This window comes from Stegostoma tigrinum, chromosome 16, assembly GCF_030684315.1.
Source record: "Stegostoma tigrinum isolate sSteTig4 chromosome 16, sSteTig4.hap1, whole genome shotgun sequence".
NCBI lineage: Eukaryota > Metazoa > Chordata > Chondrichthyes > Orectolobiformes > Stegostomatidae > Stegostoma > Stegostoma tigrinum.
Window position 1 is genome coordinate 45,539,068 of NC_081369.1, and position 14,548 is coordinate 45,553,615.

Genomic DNA, 14,548 nt, shown 5'->3' on the forward strand with positions numbered 1-14,548 from the left:
CTATTAGTTGTGGTATCCCTTGGCTCTGCCTAATGTATGTTGCTTCCATTTTTTTAGCTCACAAGTAGTCCCGAATTGTTGCATCACAATGTTGACACATCATTTTTATCTAAGCCTAGTGCTGTTCCTGGCATTCCTTCCTGCACTCTTTATTGAACCAATGTTCAGCACTTGTGTTGTTGACCGTTGTAGCGTGGGAATGAGTTTATAGACTCTGATTGAACCTGATGCTGATGGTGGTGGCCCACTATAACTTATGGATGTCCAGTTTTGAGAAATTAAATCTGTTGTAAATTTGTCCATTTAGCACAGAGGTAATGCCACAGAACACATTGGAGTTTTCCTAAAAAGAAGGATCATGCACTGGTGATATCAAGGGATACTGTCGTAGACAGATGTATCTTCAACAATTAGTGAGGATGAGGTCTAATAGGTTTTCTCCTCTAGTTGTTCCATTACCACCTGACATTGGTCAGTCTGGCATATTTGTCCTTCAGGGTTCAGTCAGTAGAAGTGCTACCAAGCCATTGGAAGTCCCCCCACACAGAGTGCATTCTGAGCCTTTGCCACATTCATTGCTTACTACAAGAAATGTTCAACACAGCAAAGTACTAACTCATCAACTGTGGGTGGTATATAGTAAGTGATAATAGGTGAAAAGGTCTCCTTACCCATGTTTAAGCTCATTTATTGAAACTTCATGGAGTTTGGAGTTAGACCATAAGACATAGGAGTGGAAGTAAGGCCATTCGGCCCATCGAGTCCACTCCGCCATTTAAATCATGGCTGATGGGCATTTCAACACCACTTCCCTGCACTCTCCCCGTAGCCCTTGATTCCTTGTGAGATCTAGAATTTATCGATCTCTGCCTTGAAGGCATCTAACGTCCCGGCCTCCGCTGCACTCTGTGGCAATGAATTCCACAAGCCCACCACTCTCTGGCTGAAGAAATGCCTCCTCATTTCCATTTTAAATTTACCCCCTCTAATTCTACGGCTGTGCCCACAGGTCCTAGACTCCCCACCTAACGGAAACAACTTCCCAGCTTCCACCCTTTCTAAGTCATACATTATCTTGTAAGTTTCTACTAGATCACCCCTCAACCTTCTAAACTCTAATGAATACAATCCCAGGATCCTTAGCCATTCATTGTACATTAAACCTACCATTCAAGGGATCATCCATGTGAATCTCCGCTGGACACGCTCCAGGGCCAGTATATCCTTCCTGAGGTGTGGGGCCCAAAATTGGACACAGTATTCTACGTGGGGCCTAACTAGAGCTTTATAAAGTCTCAGTAGCACATCACTGCTTTTATATTCCAACCCTCTTGAGATAAATGACAACATTACATTCACTTTCTTAATCACGGACTCTACCTGCAAGTTAACTTTTAGAGAATCCTGGGCCAACACTCCCTGATCCCATCGTACTTCTGCTTTATGAATTTTCTCACCGTTTAGAAAATAGTCCATGCCTGTATTCTTTTTTCCAAAATGCAAGAGTTAATGTTGATGGCTCCCAGGGCAACTTATTTCTGAATCTACACAATTAATACCCTGACAGTGGGACTTGACAGAGATGTGGCGATGATGTCTTGGTCATTGGTTGTAAGGTATGGTTCAGTGAGTGTGATTATGTCAGGCTACTGCTTGACATCTCTCCTGATTTTGGTACAAGACCTCAGATATTAGTGTAGAGGGAGGACTGGACAAGATTGACAGGAGAAATGGAGATGTACTGTTGATCCTTCATTGATGTAAGATTTTCGGTCAGCTTTTATTCCTTTTTGAACTTCCTTTAGTGGTTTGGTACAACAGTATGTCATTACTAGGACATTAAAGAGTCCACCACATTGTGTGGTCTGGAATTGATGTAAGCTCAACCATGTAGGAATGGCAGGTTTCTTGCCCTGAAGGATTTTAGTGAACCAGGTGAATTTTCTTTAACAACAACTGAATATAATTTCATGGGACCATTGCTGAAACCAACCTTTAACTCTATCCTGAAGCTGACGTTTCGGACCTTGACCTTTCATCAGAGAGGGGGATGGGGAGAGGGTTCTGAAATAAATAGGGAGAGAGGGGGAGGCGGACCGAAGATGGATAGAGGAGATGATAGGTGGAGAGGAGAGTATAGGTGGGGAGGTGGAGAGGAGAGTATAGGTGGGGAGGTGGGGAGGGGATAGGTCAGTTCAGGGAGGACGGACAGGTCAAGGAGGCGGGATGAGGTTAAAACCAGCCCAGCTCATCCCCGCCTCCCTAACCTGTTCTTCCTCTCATCTATCCCCTCCTCCCACCTCAAACCGCACCTCCATTTCCCACCTACCAACTTCATCCCGCCTCCTTGACCTGTCCGTCCTCCCTGGACTGACCTATCCCCTCCCTACCTCCCCACCTATACTCTCCTCTCCACCTATCTTCTCCTCTATCCATCTTCGGTCCGCCTCCCCCCTCTCCCTATTTATTTCAGAACCCTCTCCCCATCCCCCTCTCTGATGAAGGGTCTAGGCCTGAAACGTCAGCTTTTGTGCTCCTGAAATGCTGCTTGGCCTGGTGTGTTCATCCAGCTTCACACTTTGTTATCTTGGATTCTTCAGCATCTGCAGTTCACATTACCTCTTTAACTCTATCCTGACTTTCATCAGCTGAATGCATTTAAATTTCACCAGCTGCCCAGGTGAATTTTAACCTGTTAGCTCACAAGTATTAGTCTTGATCACCAGGCCAGTGACATTACCACTAGCCCATTATCTCAGAAAGGAATTGTGTCTTTACATTGCAATTACATCATTACCGACCAGATTCATGGACAACAGTCGCAGCCCCCCCACCCCCTCCGCAAAGTACAGTCAAGGGAGTTGAGCTGGTGTTAAATGGCCTGACCAAAATGCATACAGTGCTAAACAGTTTATCAAGTTCCCTATCAGGGTTTTGTTAAAGAAAACACGTTCCCTCCCTCTCGATTCAAACATTTTTAATCCCTCCACACTGACTCATTTCCTTCAACTTATTAATTTTATACTTTGCAATAGCAGTACCAGGAGACATAATTTTATTGATCAACCTTACAGATAGATTAGTATTAAAATAATTTGCATACAAACTCCTAGAGTGACATGTACTTATTTATGGTAAAGCAACAACATCCTTTATTTTGCTCCAATAGCGTCCAGCGTGAAATTGGGCTCATTTTAATGGCTATGAAGCAATTATTATCGTTCACTCTGACAATACTTCGTTAGGCCAAAGAACAAAATGACCTAAACTCTAATACATTCAAAGTTATAAAATATTGATGAGTTAGAATACTGTGAGTAGAACAGAATTCCAATCAAGTTGTTATTTGTTCCTAAATATTGCTTCACTGAGTATTGTGATTGATTTAAATGATATACAGAATAGGAAAGAAGTATGCATGATTTATTTACAGGTGCTACACATTGGCTTATATCTATAGAATGTGATGTATGATCAATGTAATACCAGCAATGTCACTGAAATAAATATTACAGTTTAAATAGAGTGATTGAGTGGAAGTGTCATCCTCACTTTCTAACGTTCAGATTCAAACTTAGAAATTCCATGGGCCATCCAGTGAACAGCCAACTAGTACTCTAATCTCATTTTTTTAAACCAAACTGCATTTATAGTGTGTGCCAATCAGGTCAGAGAAGTGTTCATTCACCTCTGACACAGTTGGAAGTCAGATGACTAATCGGCTCAATTAAAACTTTTTTGTTAGGTGCTTAATAGTCAGGAAAAATAGCAGTTTGATGAGATGTCAGTTTTGCAAGTTTGGTTATAATTCCTGCTTCACAGAACAATTTGAGGACACAGGTTAAAAATGGAGACAATAAATTAATTATTCAGATTTGTGGAAAGGAAATGACTACTTTCAATCTCGTTATTAGTGAATTTTGTGACTTTATAAAACTTAGATACTGAGAATTCAGGTAAAATAAGTTAATACTTTGAAAATGTCAATTTTTTTGAATCATACAATATTATAAATTTACAACACAGAAGGAGACATTCTACTTATCATTTCAATATGGCTAGCAAGTTGCCATCCAGATTATATCCACTTTTCAGCTTTTTATTGTAGCCTTGAAGTGTATATCCAAACACATTTTAAATTTTGTATACATTCAAATACATTTTAAATCTTACGAGTGATTCTGCCCTTAACATCTTTTCAAGTAGTGAGTTCTCACTAAATTTCTCTTCCCTTAATTTATGTCCCCAGTTAAGGACCCTGCTCTTTGAGGAATAGGGCCTTCTTATCCACTCTTTCAAAATCCTTAATTTTATACAATTCAGTTATGTCTCCTTCAGACCAACAAAACAACTCTGGGCCCATCCAGTCTTTCCCCATAAATAATATTGTTCAGTCCAGGCAGCATTCTCCTACATCTCCTCTGCATGCTTTCCAGTGCAATGATGTCATTCCTATATTGCGGTGATCAAAGCTTCAAGCCTAACTAGTGTTGTGTAGTTCCAGACTCATGTCTTGGTTCTTATATTCTCTGCCTCAGCTAATAAAGGCAAAGATCTGAGAACATGAACTCCAAGGGCCCTTTATACTGCTACTTTTTTCAGTATTCTACCGTTAATTATTGTCTCATTAGACTTTCCCAATTGCATCACCTCACCGTTCTCCAGATTTATCTCCATTTACTAATGTTCTACCCACCTGGCTTATCTTTTGTTTTTCTGTAGTCAACAGCTTTGTTCTTTATTGCCAACTTGTATATTGTTTGTAAACTTCTCAATCAACCACCTATATTTATATATAGCGAGAGATGTAGTACCAAGCCCTATGAAACCTAACTGGAAACAGCTTTCCACAGACAAGAACACCCATTGACAATCGCCTTTTGCTTACTACTTCACAGACAGTTTTGGATCCAACTTGCTACATTGTCCTGTATCCCATGCCTTTTTACGTTTGTGACTAATCAACCTTGTGGGAATGTATCAAAATCCTTGCTAAAATATGTGCATGACTTAATGAAATGCACAACCTTTATCAAAACTCATTGTTATATCTTCAAAGGGGTCAGTGGTGTTCGTCAAACATCACCTTTGCTTAATAAATACGTCCTGGTTAGTTTTGATTCGTTCACAACATTTTAAATGACTTTATCCTGTCCCTCTGAATTTTTCCAGTTATTTTGCTATCACCAAGTTTATGATAACTGGACGACTTGGTCTATCCATTCCTAAACAAATCTACAATGCTACCTGTTCTAGATGGAAAGACTATATTCCATTTTTCCAGTTTCTACTCTTTTGTTGCATCTGTTCCAATTAAACTTTCTTTCACAATGTTTAGGACATGCCTTCCTTTACCTTCAACCAAGGATCTCCCTCTCCCTGTTAAACGGGGCCCTCAGCACTGTCAAGAGATAATGGGAACTGCAGATGCTGGAGAATCCAAGATAACAAAGTGTGAAGCTGGATGAACACAGCAGGCCCCGCAGCATCTCAGGAGCACAAAAGCTGACGTTTCGGCTTTTGTGCTCCAAAGATGCTGCTTGGCCTGCTGTGTTCATCCAGCGCCACACTTGGTTACCTCAGCTCTGTCCATTCATTTTCCAAATTTCTGCTCTCAACGCTTCATTTACCTCCCTGGACCACAATCGGGGTCACCCTCTCTTCACCAATTCATGGCTCAACCTTCGGATAAACGATGACTAGAGAAAAGACAGATTTATTCAATTCACAGAATTTTAAACTCCTCAGCAACTGGCATTTCCAGATCGGTAAACCGGTCACCGGTGGAGTCAGACGGGTTTCGGACTGAAACGTTCCCTGCTCCGGCGGATGCTGTCCGACCTGCTGTGTTTTTCCAGCCCCACGTTTATTGACAGCAACATCTCAGTAATGTTGCTGCTGTAGGTGGACAGCTCAAAATGCTAACCGTTGTTCTGAGTAAGGCGAGGAATCTGACAGGTATCAATCTTTGTTACTTCAGGTTTCAGCTGGTGTGGGATGGTTCTGATCGGTTACACACACCTAGCTCCTTACTGACCCTGCACCAGAGAAACTGGTAAGTTACCTTTCTGGTTTTTCAGTGAGCCAGAGCTTATTACAAGCAATCGGACATAGAGTCATTTTATTTCATTCAGTCACTGGGACATGTTGAGGGATCAGTCTGCCCACCAGCAAGGGATTGCAGCATATTTCTGTTAACATCCAGATCGAGTAATGTAGAAGAACACGGCGGGGTGGGTGGGAATTGAGCACTTGTGGTAATGTAGATAAATCACAGGGTCAGTGCAGAACCGCCCCATCGAGTCAATCGTTCCGGCACGCATTGCGAGGTTGTTCCAAAGTGAGTGTTGGGGTGTGCAGCAAACATGGTATTTACAGGAACACCTGCTCAAAAATAAAGCAAAACAAAACAAACGTGTGGCAGAAAAGTGAACGATTCTAGTCGTCCGATAATCTGTGGGCAGAAAGCACAAATTCTCATTGCGGACTGACGTCTGCTTTGATTTCAACTTTTTCTCCGTCGGCGGGACAGTGAGCCAAACAGACTTCGCCACACCCCCCCCACCCCCCTCACCACCACACCCCGCGCGAAACTCGCCTCCTCGGTTCGACGAGTTGTACAAAAGGGAAGCGAGACAGACTTAAGAGAGAGAGAGAGTTGGTCAAGTACAGGCGCCGGAACAGCAGGGTCTGAGCCCTATTCTGCTGTCACCATGCAATCGCTGTTCACAGGCAACAAAAGGGAATGTCCAGAACCCGTCAGAGCAGAAATTGAAGGTGAGAAAGTATTGTGTATTACTATGTAACTAAGAACTGCGTGTGACTCGGTTTAGTGTTAACTGCTCGACGCTTCAACAAAAACAAATAAATGAGACAATGGGAATGATAAAGAGTTTCCTCTGCCAATTTGCCAGACTGGTAACGTGAAGATCCCAGAGATGTTTTGATCAGGCGCTGAAATATTTATCCCGTGTTTGTTTACAGCAGTAGCGGCGTTTGCTGCTCTCTGGAAACCTCGTTCTACCGCAGGGCGCTGGGAGGTGGGAGCTGCTGCTGTGTTTAGTTTGTGAGTCCCGGTAGTGCTGAGGGCTGGAAGCTGTAGGATTAAGGTCCCACACCAGGCCAACTGCAGGGAGAAGCTCTGGAAGAAGCAGTTGTGCTTCTTTTCACATCGGTTGCATTTAGCCGGCACAAACATAACGCCTGGGTGAAACTGCATGATCAGCACGCGCATTGAAGAAGTTGGTCTCAGTTCCCTGTCACATTCGCATATTTTTTTCTAAAATAAAACAAGCCTGTAGGTTCCGCCTGAAAACAATATGCACGCACTGCTGCAACCATGTTATGCATTCTTATTTAATGAAAATATGCATGAATTTTGTTCTCCTTTCTGCCTGAACTGACGACGGTGACTCAGGTGAGTGTGCGAGGATTGGTGCCTGGGTATGTGCAGACTAGGTCGATTAGCCAAAGGTAAATGTAGATTTACAGCGATAGGGTAGTGAGGTGGGTAGGGTCGGTGTGGACTCGATGGACCAAATAGCCTGCTTCTGCAGTGTGGAGGTTCTATGATCGTATTAGGAACATAAAGTATATGGTGGATTTTAAAGTTGCTACCTTGGGATGGATTTTATTTCCATGGGTGGCGCAGACTCTGCAAGTCCTTTGCTGCTTCACGTGAACATTGCATTAACATTGCATTGTTCTTCACAGCATAAAACGGATTTTAACTGTTGTTTATTTTACGTTTAAATAGGTCACATTCCACAATGGCTGCAGGGGACACTCATTCGAAATGGACCAGGCATGCACAAAGTTGGTGAAACTGTCTACAATCATTGGTTTGACGGGATGGCCTTGTTGCATAGTTTCACATTTCAAAATGGTGAGTTAGTGTAGGACACTTTTCACCTCTTTCCAGACGAGGAAATAATACTTATAAAGAATGTCAATATGACATTCCCTTCTTGGTTTGATATGCTATGCATTTTTCATCAAGCATGTAATCTGCAATCAAAATCAGTTTGAACATTATTTACAAATGACCTGTCAAACACAGTGAATAGAATAGAAATTTATTGTCATGTGTACTTTTACATGAAAAACTGAAATGTTTTATACGTCACCCACCACAACACCTACATTAATGACAGAAGTCATACATAATAATTTTAAAGAGTAAAATTAAGATAAAATTCATCACAGTACAGTTAACATCTTAGTGGTAGGTTGTTTGGTCACACAGCTTTCACTCATTTTTAGTTTTGAAAGCCATTAAGCAGCTGATTAAGTGAGTGAGGATTCATGGGAATTAGTCCCTTTTCCTCAAATACTTTCTCACAAAACTTCTATTCTCCTCTTAATGTATACAGTGTCCTTTAAAGTAAAGACTACCTAGAGGGGTTTTCAGTGCGGGTTTCATTTGGTGGCCCAGACACATTTAAAGTAGGATTTTGCTTCCATGTAGAGTGTTCTGCTGCTTTGAGATTATAGAATCCCTATAGTGCAGAACAGGCCATTCAGCCCATCAAGTCAGCATGAACCTCTGCAGAAAATCCCTCCCCCCACTCTAACTCCTGTTATTTATGACTAATCCACCTAGCCTGCACATTGCAGGGCAATTTTTAGCATGACCAATCCACCTGACTCGCACATCTTTGGACTGTAGGAGGAAACTGGAGCACCTGGTGGAAACTCATGCAGACATGGGAAGAATGTGCAAAGTCCACACAGATAGTTGGCCAAGGCTGAAATCGAACCTGGCACTGTGAGGCATCAGTATTAACCACTGTACTATTATGAGACCAGTGACTGGTTAATATAACATTACAAGAGCAACACTAAATTAATAAATATGCTTTGGATAGTCTGACAGTTTGTGTTTAGCTGCTGGCAGCAGAGGGAAGAGATTCTGAATTATTTTCAACTTACAACTGAAATAAAATTATAGGCCTTGCTATTCCAAGTATTTCACTTTTCAGTTATAAATGCAAGCTTCACCCTCAGCTTCCAATGGTCGACTATCCCTATCTTTTACTGGTTCTATATTAACTATACCAGCGTCCACTTCCACTGGCAGCTTATTCCATATGCACGGCATCCTCTGCATGAAAAATATGTCCCTTTTAGATCTTTCCCCTCGCGTCTTAAACCTATACCCTGTAGTTTTGGATTCATCCACTCTGGAATAAAGATCTTGACTATTCACCCTATCTACGCTCCTCATGATTTTATAAACTTTTGTAAGGTCGCCCCTCAGCCTCCAAAGTTTCAGGGAAATTAACCCCAGCCTATTCGGCCTCTTCCTGTAGTTCAAACCCTCCGACCTCAACAACATCCTTGTAAATCTTTTCAGCACCATTTAAAGTTTCACAACATCTTTCTTGTAGTGGGGAGCCCAGAATTGAAAGCAGTATTCCAAAAATGGCCTCACCAATCCTCATAGGAATATGAAATGCTGCCTCAAAATGAATTAGGGAGTGAAAATCATTCCAGCTACAGATAAACAAATACATAACTGACATTAATGTTATTGCATTAATCAGACACAGTGATTTCCAAATCTGAATTGGATGAACTTGCATTTGGAAGGAAGATCACTGGTGGCTAATGAATATAGTGCAGCTCCTATAAAGCTGTAAGATACAACGCGAATAATCACCACACAATTCAGCTTCCAAGTTTCCTAGACAAGAATGGGTAATTGGAAATTGATTTCTACTAGCCACAGTGGTAACTAGCTTTTTTATATTCTTAAACCCAGGTGAGGTGTTCTACAGAAGTAAGTATCTTCGCAGCGATACTTACAAGTCTAACATAGAAGCTAACAGGATTGTGGTGTCAGAATTCGGCACAATGGCTTACCCAGATCCGTGCAAGAATATTTTTTCTAAGTAAGCATGAAGTGAGCTACTGATTGTTCCTATTTACTTTGGTTAACAAATTGATCGTTGTCGCAGAATAATTGAAATTTGCAGCACAAAGTGAGGCAATCACGCCTGTTTGCAATCAGAGATAATGGGAACTGCAGATGCTGGAGAATCTGCGATAACAAAGTGTGGAGCTGGATGAACACAGCAGGCCAAGCAGCATCTTAGGAGCACTAAAGCTGACGTTTCAGGCCTGGACCCTTCATCAGAAAAATTTCTGATGAAGGGTCTAGGCCTGAAACATCAGCTTTTGTGCGCCTAAGATGCTGCTTGGCCCACTGTTTGCAATGCCGACCCTTTCCTGGAGCAATCAAAAACTTATATTACTATTCTATAATATTCTTATAGCCTTCTACCTTTATTCGTTTCAAAATGAAGTCTGTTTCACCTGAAGGAAGTATTAGGTTTCGTCTCAAGTCAGTTCCAGTGGCAAGCGCTCCATTTTCACAACAGACCACAGGCAAATGCCTTTGATTAGATTCCCTACAGTGTGGAAACAGGCCCTTCGGCCCAACAAGTCCACACTGAACTAAACTACTGTTTCTCACTTCCTAAGTAATGATTTTAACATGTCGCATTTTATCATCAACTTCCCAAATAGAGAAGCCAGTCTGACACGATTCACCCTATTAGAACTTTTTACAACTTAACAAACTTATATTGCATATATTATAGCCTTCTATTTTGCAGTGATAGTGGTAATGGTTTCTCAAGTATCTCCTTAAACTAAAATGCCTCAATGGCTTTAATGCCTTTAATAGGAAAAAGTGCCCACAACTGTACACAGCACTCTAAAACTGTGATGTAACAACATTGTTATTTAAATTCATCATTACTTTATACCTCTTCCACTCCATGACCTTATTTATAAACCAATATTCAAGTTATGGCTTTACCTATCTACACTGGTATTTTTAAAAAAATAATTCATGGGAAGTGGACATTGATGATTGGGCCAGCATTTATTGTCCATCCCAGTTTCCCTTGAGAAGGTGACATTGAGCTGCCTTCTTGAACCACTCCACGAATTTAGGTAGACCCACAATGTTGTTAGGAAGGAAGTTTGTATTCCTAGACCTTTGCCCACCTAAACAAATAGTCTTGAGAATCCTTGTACCAAGTACAAATATCTATTCCTTGTTAATTTTCTTCCATACATTATCATTGAATGTCTCTGCACATGACATTGCATCATTTATTATCTTATCCATTCCTTCCTTAATTATTTTATAATCATTTGCATTGTTTTATGAATCTTCTTCTCCTTTTGTAACATTAGCAAATTTGGAGACTTATTCCTTGCAGCCGCAATTATCTGGTCATACCAAGGACAGGTCTTAACCCATTATTGAAGATTCACCACTTCCTGTAGTTACAGCAAAACTCAGTGATCCTAATGTTTTATTTCTTGGCTGCCACGTTTGTGTCCTTGCATTTCCTCATATTCCATACACCTGAATTATTCAGATGGAATTATTAAAAATCTTCTGATAAGTTATATTCAACACCTCTGCTGAGCACTTTTTATCTCTTGTTATGGAGAAGGGGAGGTTGAAGAAATTCCTGATACTCCCCATTATAGGTAACAAGTAACAATTTATTTATTTAACTGTAATCTAACTGAACACATTAACAGAACTACTATCAAACCAAACAATTTCTCCCTAACTCCTAATTATTCCCTAACTGAACTAAATTCTACTGGTGTGCTATTCCAATAAACTTAAGTCCCATATTTATAATCCAAGTAGTAAGAAAAAAAACTTAGTCAGTCAAAGTTGTCATTCTTCTGAAATGCCCTGCCTTCTTCACTGTCTCTCCAGTCATAAACGCCTTTCTTCTGCTGTTCTTCAATCATAAGCACTTTTCTTTCACTGATCCTGCTGTCAAGGATGTTCTCTCTATGAAGACCCTTAGTTAGAAGTGTTGTGGTATCTCTTATGGATAAGATGGTGCTTTCTTAGAGAGCTTAGTGATTTCTTGTGAGAACTAGGTATTTATTTCTCAGATGGCAGTTCACTCTGACACTGATTTTCAAAAACCCTGTCCTCAATTACCTTGGATGACATATCAAATTTAAATTCAATTGTCTTTCAATCGCTAAGTGCTTGGTTTAAATTAATTGGCTGATTCCAGTTTGTTGCCAAAACATCAAACACACCTAAGATTTCCAATCACATAGCCAATTGATACAAGTTTCCATTTTAGAACTGGCTGTACACCTTCAGCTATGTAGACACTTTCTTTTTCTGTATAAATCTCTAAGCTTAGAAAAGTAATTGATCTCTTAAAGAAATCACATACTCTACAGAACTTCATAATACTATCCGATCTGTAATTTCTGTAATCTAGCTGGTAAATTCATAAAGCCCATGACTTTATTACAATTTTTGACAACCTCCCTGCTTCTAATTTATCTAGTCCCTTCATAATTTTACATGTTTCTATTAGAAAACTTCCCCTCCACCCCTGCTTCATTCGTCTAAGCCTTCAAAATCTTTATTGCCTCTTTTCTGACTTCTTTCAACAACCCCTAGTACATATCAGTTGGGTCCAATAACATTTGCAGCTTAAGTTTCACCAACTTTGCAGAAACAATTGTTTTTGTACATTCAGCTGTATAAATTGTTTCATTGCACTTTGCCTCAAAATGGGAAACAAACACAACTATGTAACATGTCTTTGTTTTTATTTTACAGAGCAGTTTCCTATCTTGCAAATGTTATTCCTGATTTCACTGATAACTGTTTGATTAATATAATTAAATATGGTGAGGACTTCTTTGCTTCATCAGAGACCAACTATATCAGAAGAATAGACCCTAGAACACTTGAAACATTGGAAAAGGTGAGATTTATTGCAATTAAACTCTGTTGGGACTCTTATGGTTGACAGCTCATTGAACAATTGTGTTTACATGAGAACAAAAACAGGTTACTGGAAAAGCTCGACAGGTCTGGCAGCATCTGTGAAGGGAAAAGCAGAGTTAATGTTTCGGGTCCGTTGACTCTTCCTCAGAACTGCGATTCTGAGAAAAGGTCACCGGACCCGAAACTCTCTTTTCTCCTTCACAGACACTGCCAGACCTGCTGAGCTTTTCCAGCAGCTTTGTTTCTGTTCCTGATTTACAGCATTCACAATTCTTTCGTTTTTTTAATTTTGTGTTTACATGGGAATGGTTGGCAATGTTTAATTAACACACTGTCAACAGTTGAATATTTTAGATGTCTTTAGGATAAACTGGTTGATCAGGAATGCTTTTTTTAACTTTTCTCCTGAATTAAATTATTGCCCCAGTGGCTTTCAACTCCATGCTTTGGAAGGAGCGATGTCTATGTTATTCCCTCACAAACATCTATGGTATCACTTGTGTGAGTGAATAGCCAAAACACCATGCTACTCTGCTTGATTCATCCCGTTGAGTACCCCTGAGCATTTCATCCTTCCTCTGAGGAAGTATCTAGATTTCACATGATAGATTTTACTTTGTAGTGGAACAATTATACCAGAGCCTTGAAATATAGTACACATTTGTTACAGTGCAGAAGAAAGCCATTTGACTGATTGGCTCTGCATCAGCTCTCCAAATGAGCGTCTCACTTAGTGGAGAAGACATTGGAAGTCATCTGAAAGGCCGTTTCTGTCATGCAGTAAACTGAGTTTTACGGTACAATACCTTAGGCTCCAGAGTACTGTGTCACCAGTTTTGTGAGCAGAATCTTCATTAACAGCTTTAGGTTTTAATTTCTTGTGTTCTAATACTCTCCTATTGAATTTCTTCTGTGACATTTTTATATGCCTCAACAATGAGGATATGTGTGTTGCTAAAACAACAAGATGAACAGTGACATCAGTTATCTTTGGTATATTTATGTAGGTTGACTACACAAAGTATGCTTCTCTGAACTTGGCGACATCTCATCCACATTATGATGAAGATGGAAACACTTACAATATAGGCACCTCCATCGCTGAGAAAGGCAAAACAAAATACATGATTGTGAAGATACCAAATACAAAGCCAGGTACTTTAATGGAGATTTATTATGTTGGGAAGCTTGAAGACTGGTTTTGATTTTAGTTTACATGTATAATTCAATGTGATGTTGATAATTCCTTTCACCAAAGTGTTTTGTCAGTATTTTTATATCAATAAATTATTATTTAGAGCAGTAGCATCTAGTTGCAATCTTTTGATTTATCTTTTTTCTCCTTCCTACCTCCCACTCATTACAAGTCAGGCTCAGACACCAATGTTCTCACCGTGTAATTGTGGTAGAAATAGGAATCCAGATCAGAGTATTTTATAACTCAGTACAACACCATATGGTTCATTTGTTGACTAAGCTATTTTTAGTGTCTGTGTTGCCCAATATTCTGAAGGTTGTGAAGTATTCAAATTTTCTCTATTTGAGGTCTTTGTTATTTCTTTACATCAGGGTGAGAAAAGGTAAGGCTTATTGAAATTACTTTGGCCAAAAGAAGCATCTGGAAGTATAAGGAGAGAAGGAAATTGCTTTCATATAGCACATTATAATGTGCTTGGGGTGTCACTTTAGATTACATTTGTGGTTCAGTTACTGTTCTGCAGGCTCATCACCACCTTCTCAAGGGCAGTT

The 14,548-nt window shown here is 40.2% G+C and overlaps 1 protein-coding gene across 2 annotated transcripts in view; it reads left to right on the forward strand.

Annotated features, from left to right (window-relative positions):
* Positions 1 to 6,324: 6,324 nt before the first annotated feature.
* LOC125459986 (beta,beta-carotene 15,15'-dioxygenase-like) overlaps positions 6,325 to 14,548 on the forward strand; it is a 30,736-nt gene continuing 22,512 nt past the window's right edge. For both annotated transcript variants that reach the window (XM_059651739.1, XM_059651740.1), the window contains exons 1-5: positions 6,325 to 6,777; positions 7,757 to 7,885; positions 9,764 to 9,893; positions 12,629 to 12,776; positions 13,807 to 13,954. In XM_059651739.1, the coding sequence (XP_059507722.1) occupies positions 6,714 to 6,777; positions 7,757 to 7,885; positions 9,764 to 9,893; positions 12,629 to 12,776; positions 13,807 to 13,954 (619 nt within the window). In that variant the 5' untranslated portion in view covers positions 6,325 to 6,713. The remainder of the gene's footprint in view (positions 6,778 to 7,756; positions 7,886 to 9,763; positions 9,894 to 12,628; positions 12,777 to 13,806; positions 13,955 to 14,548) is intronic.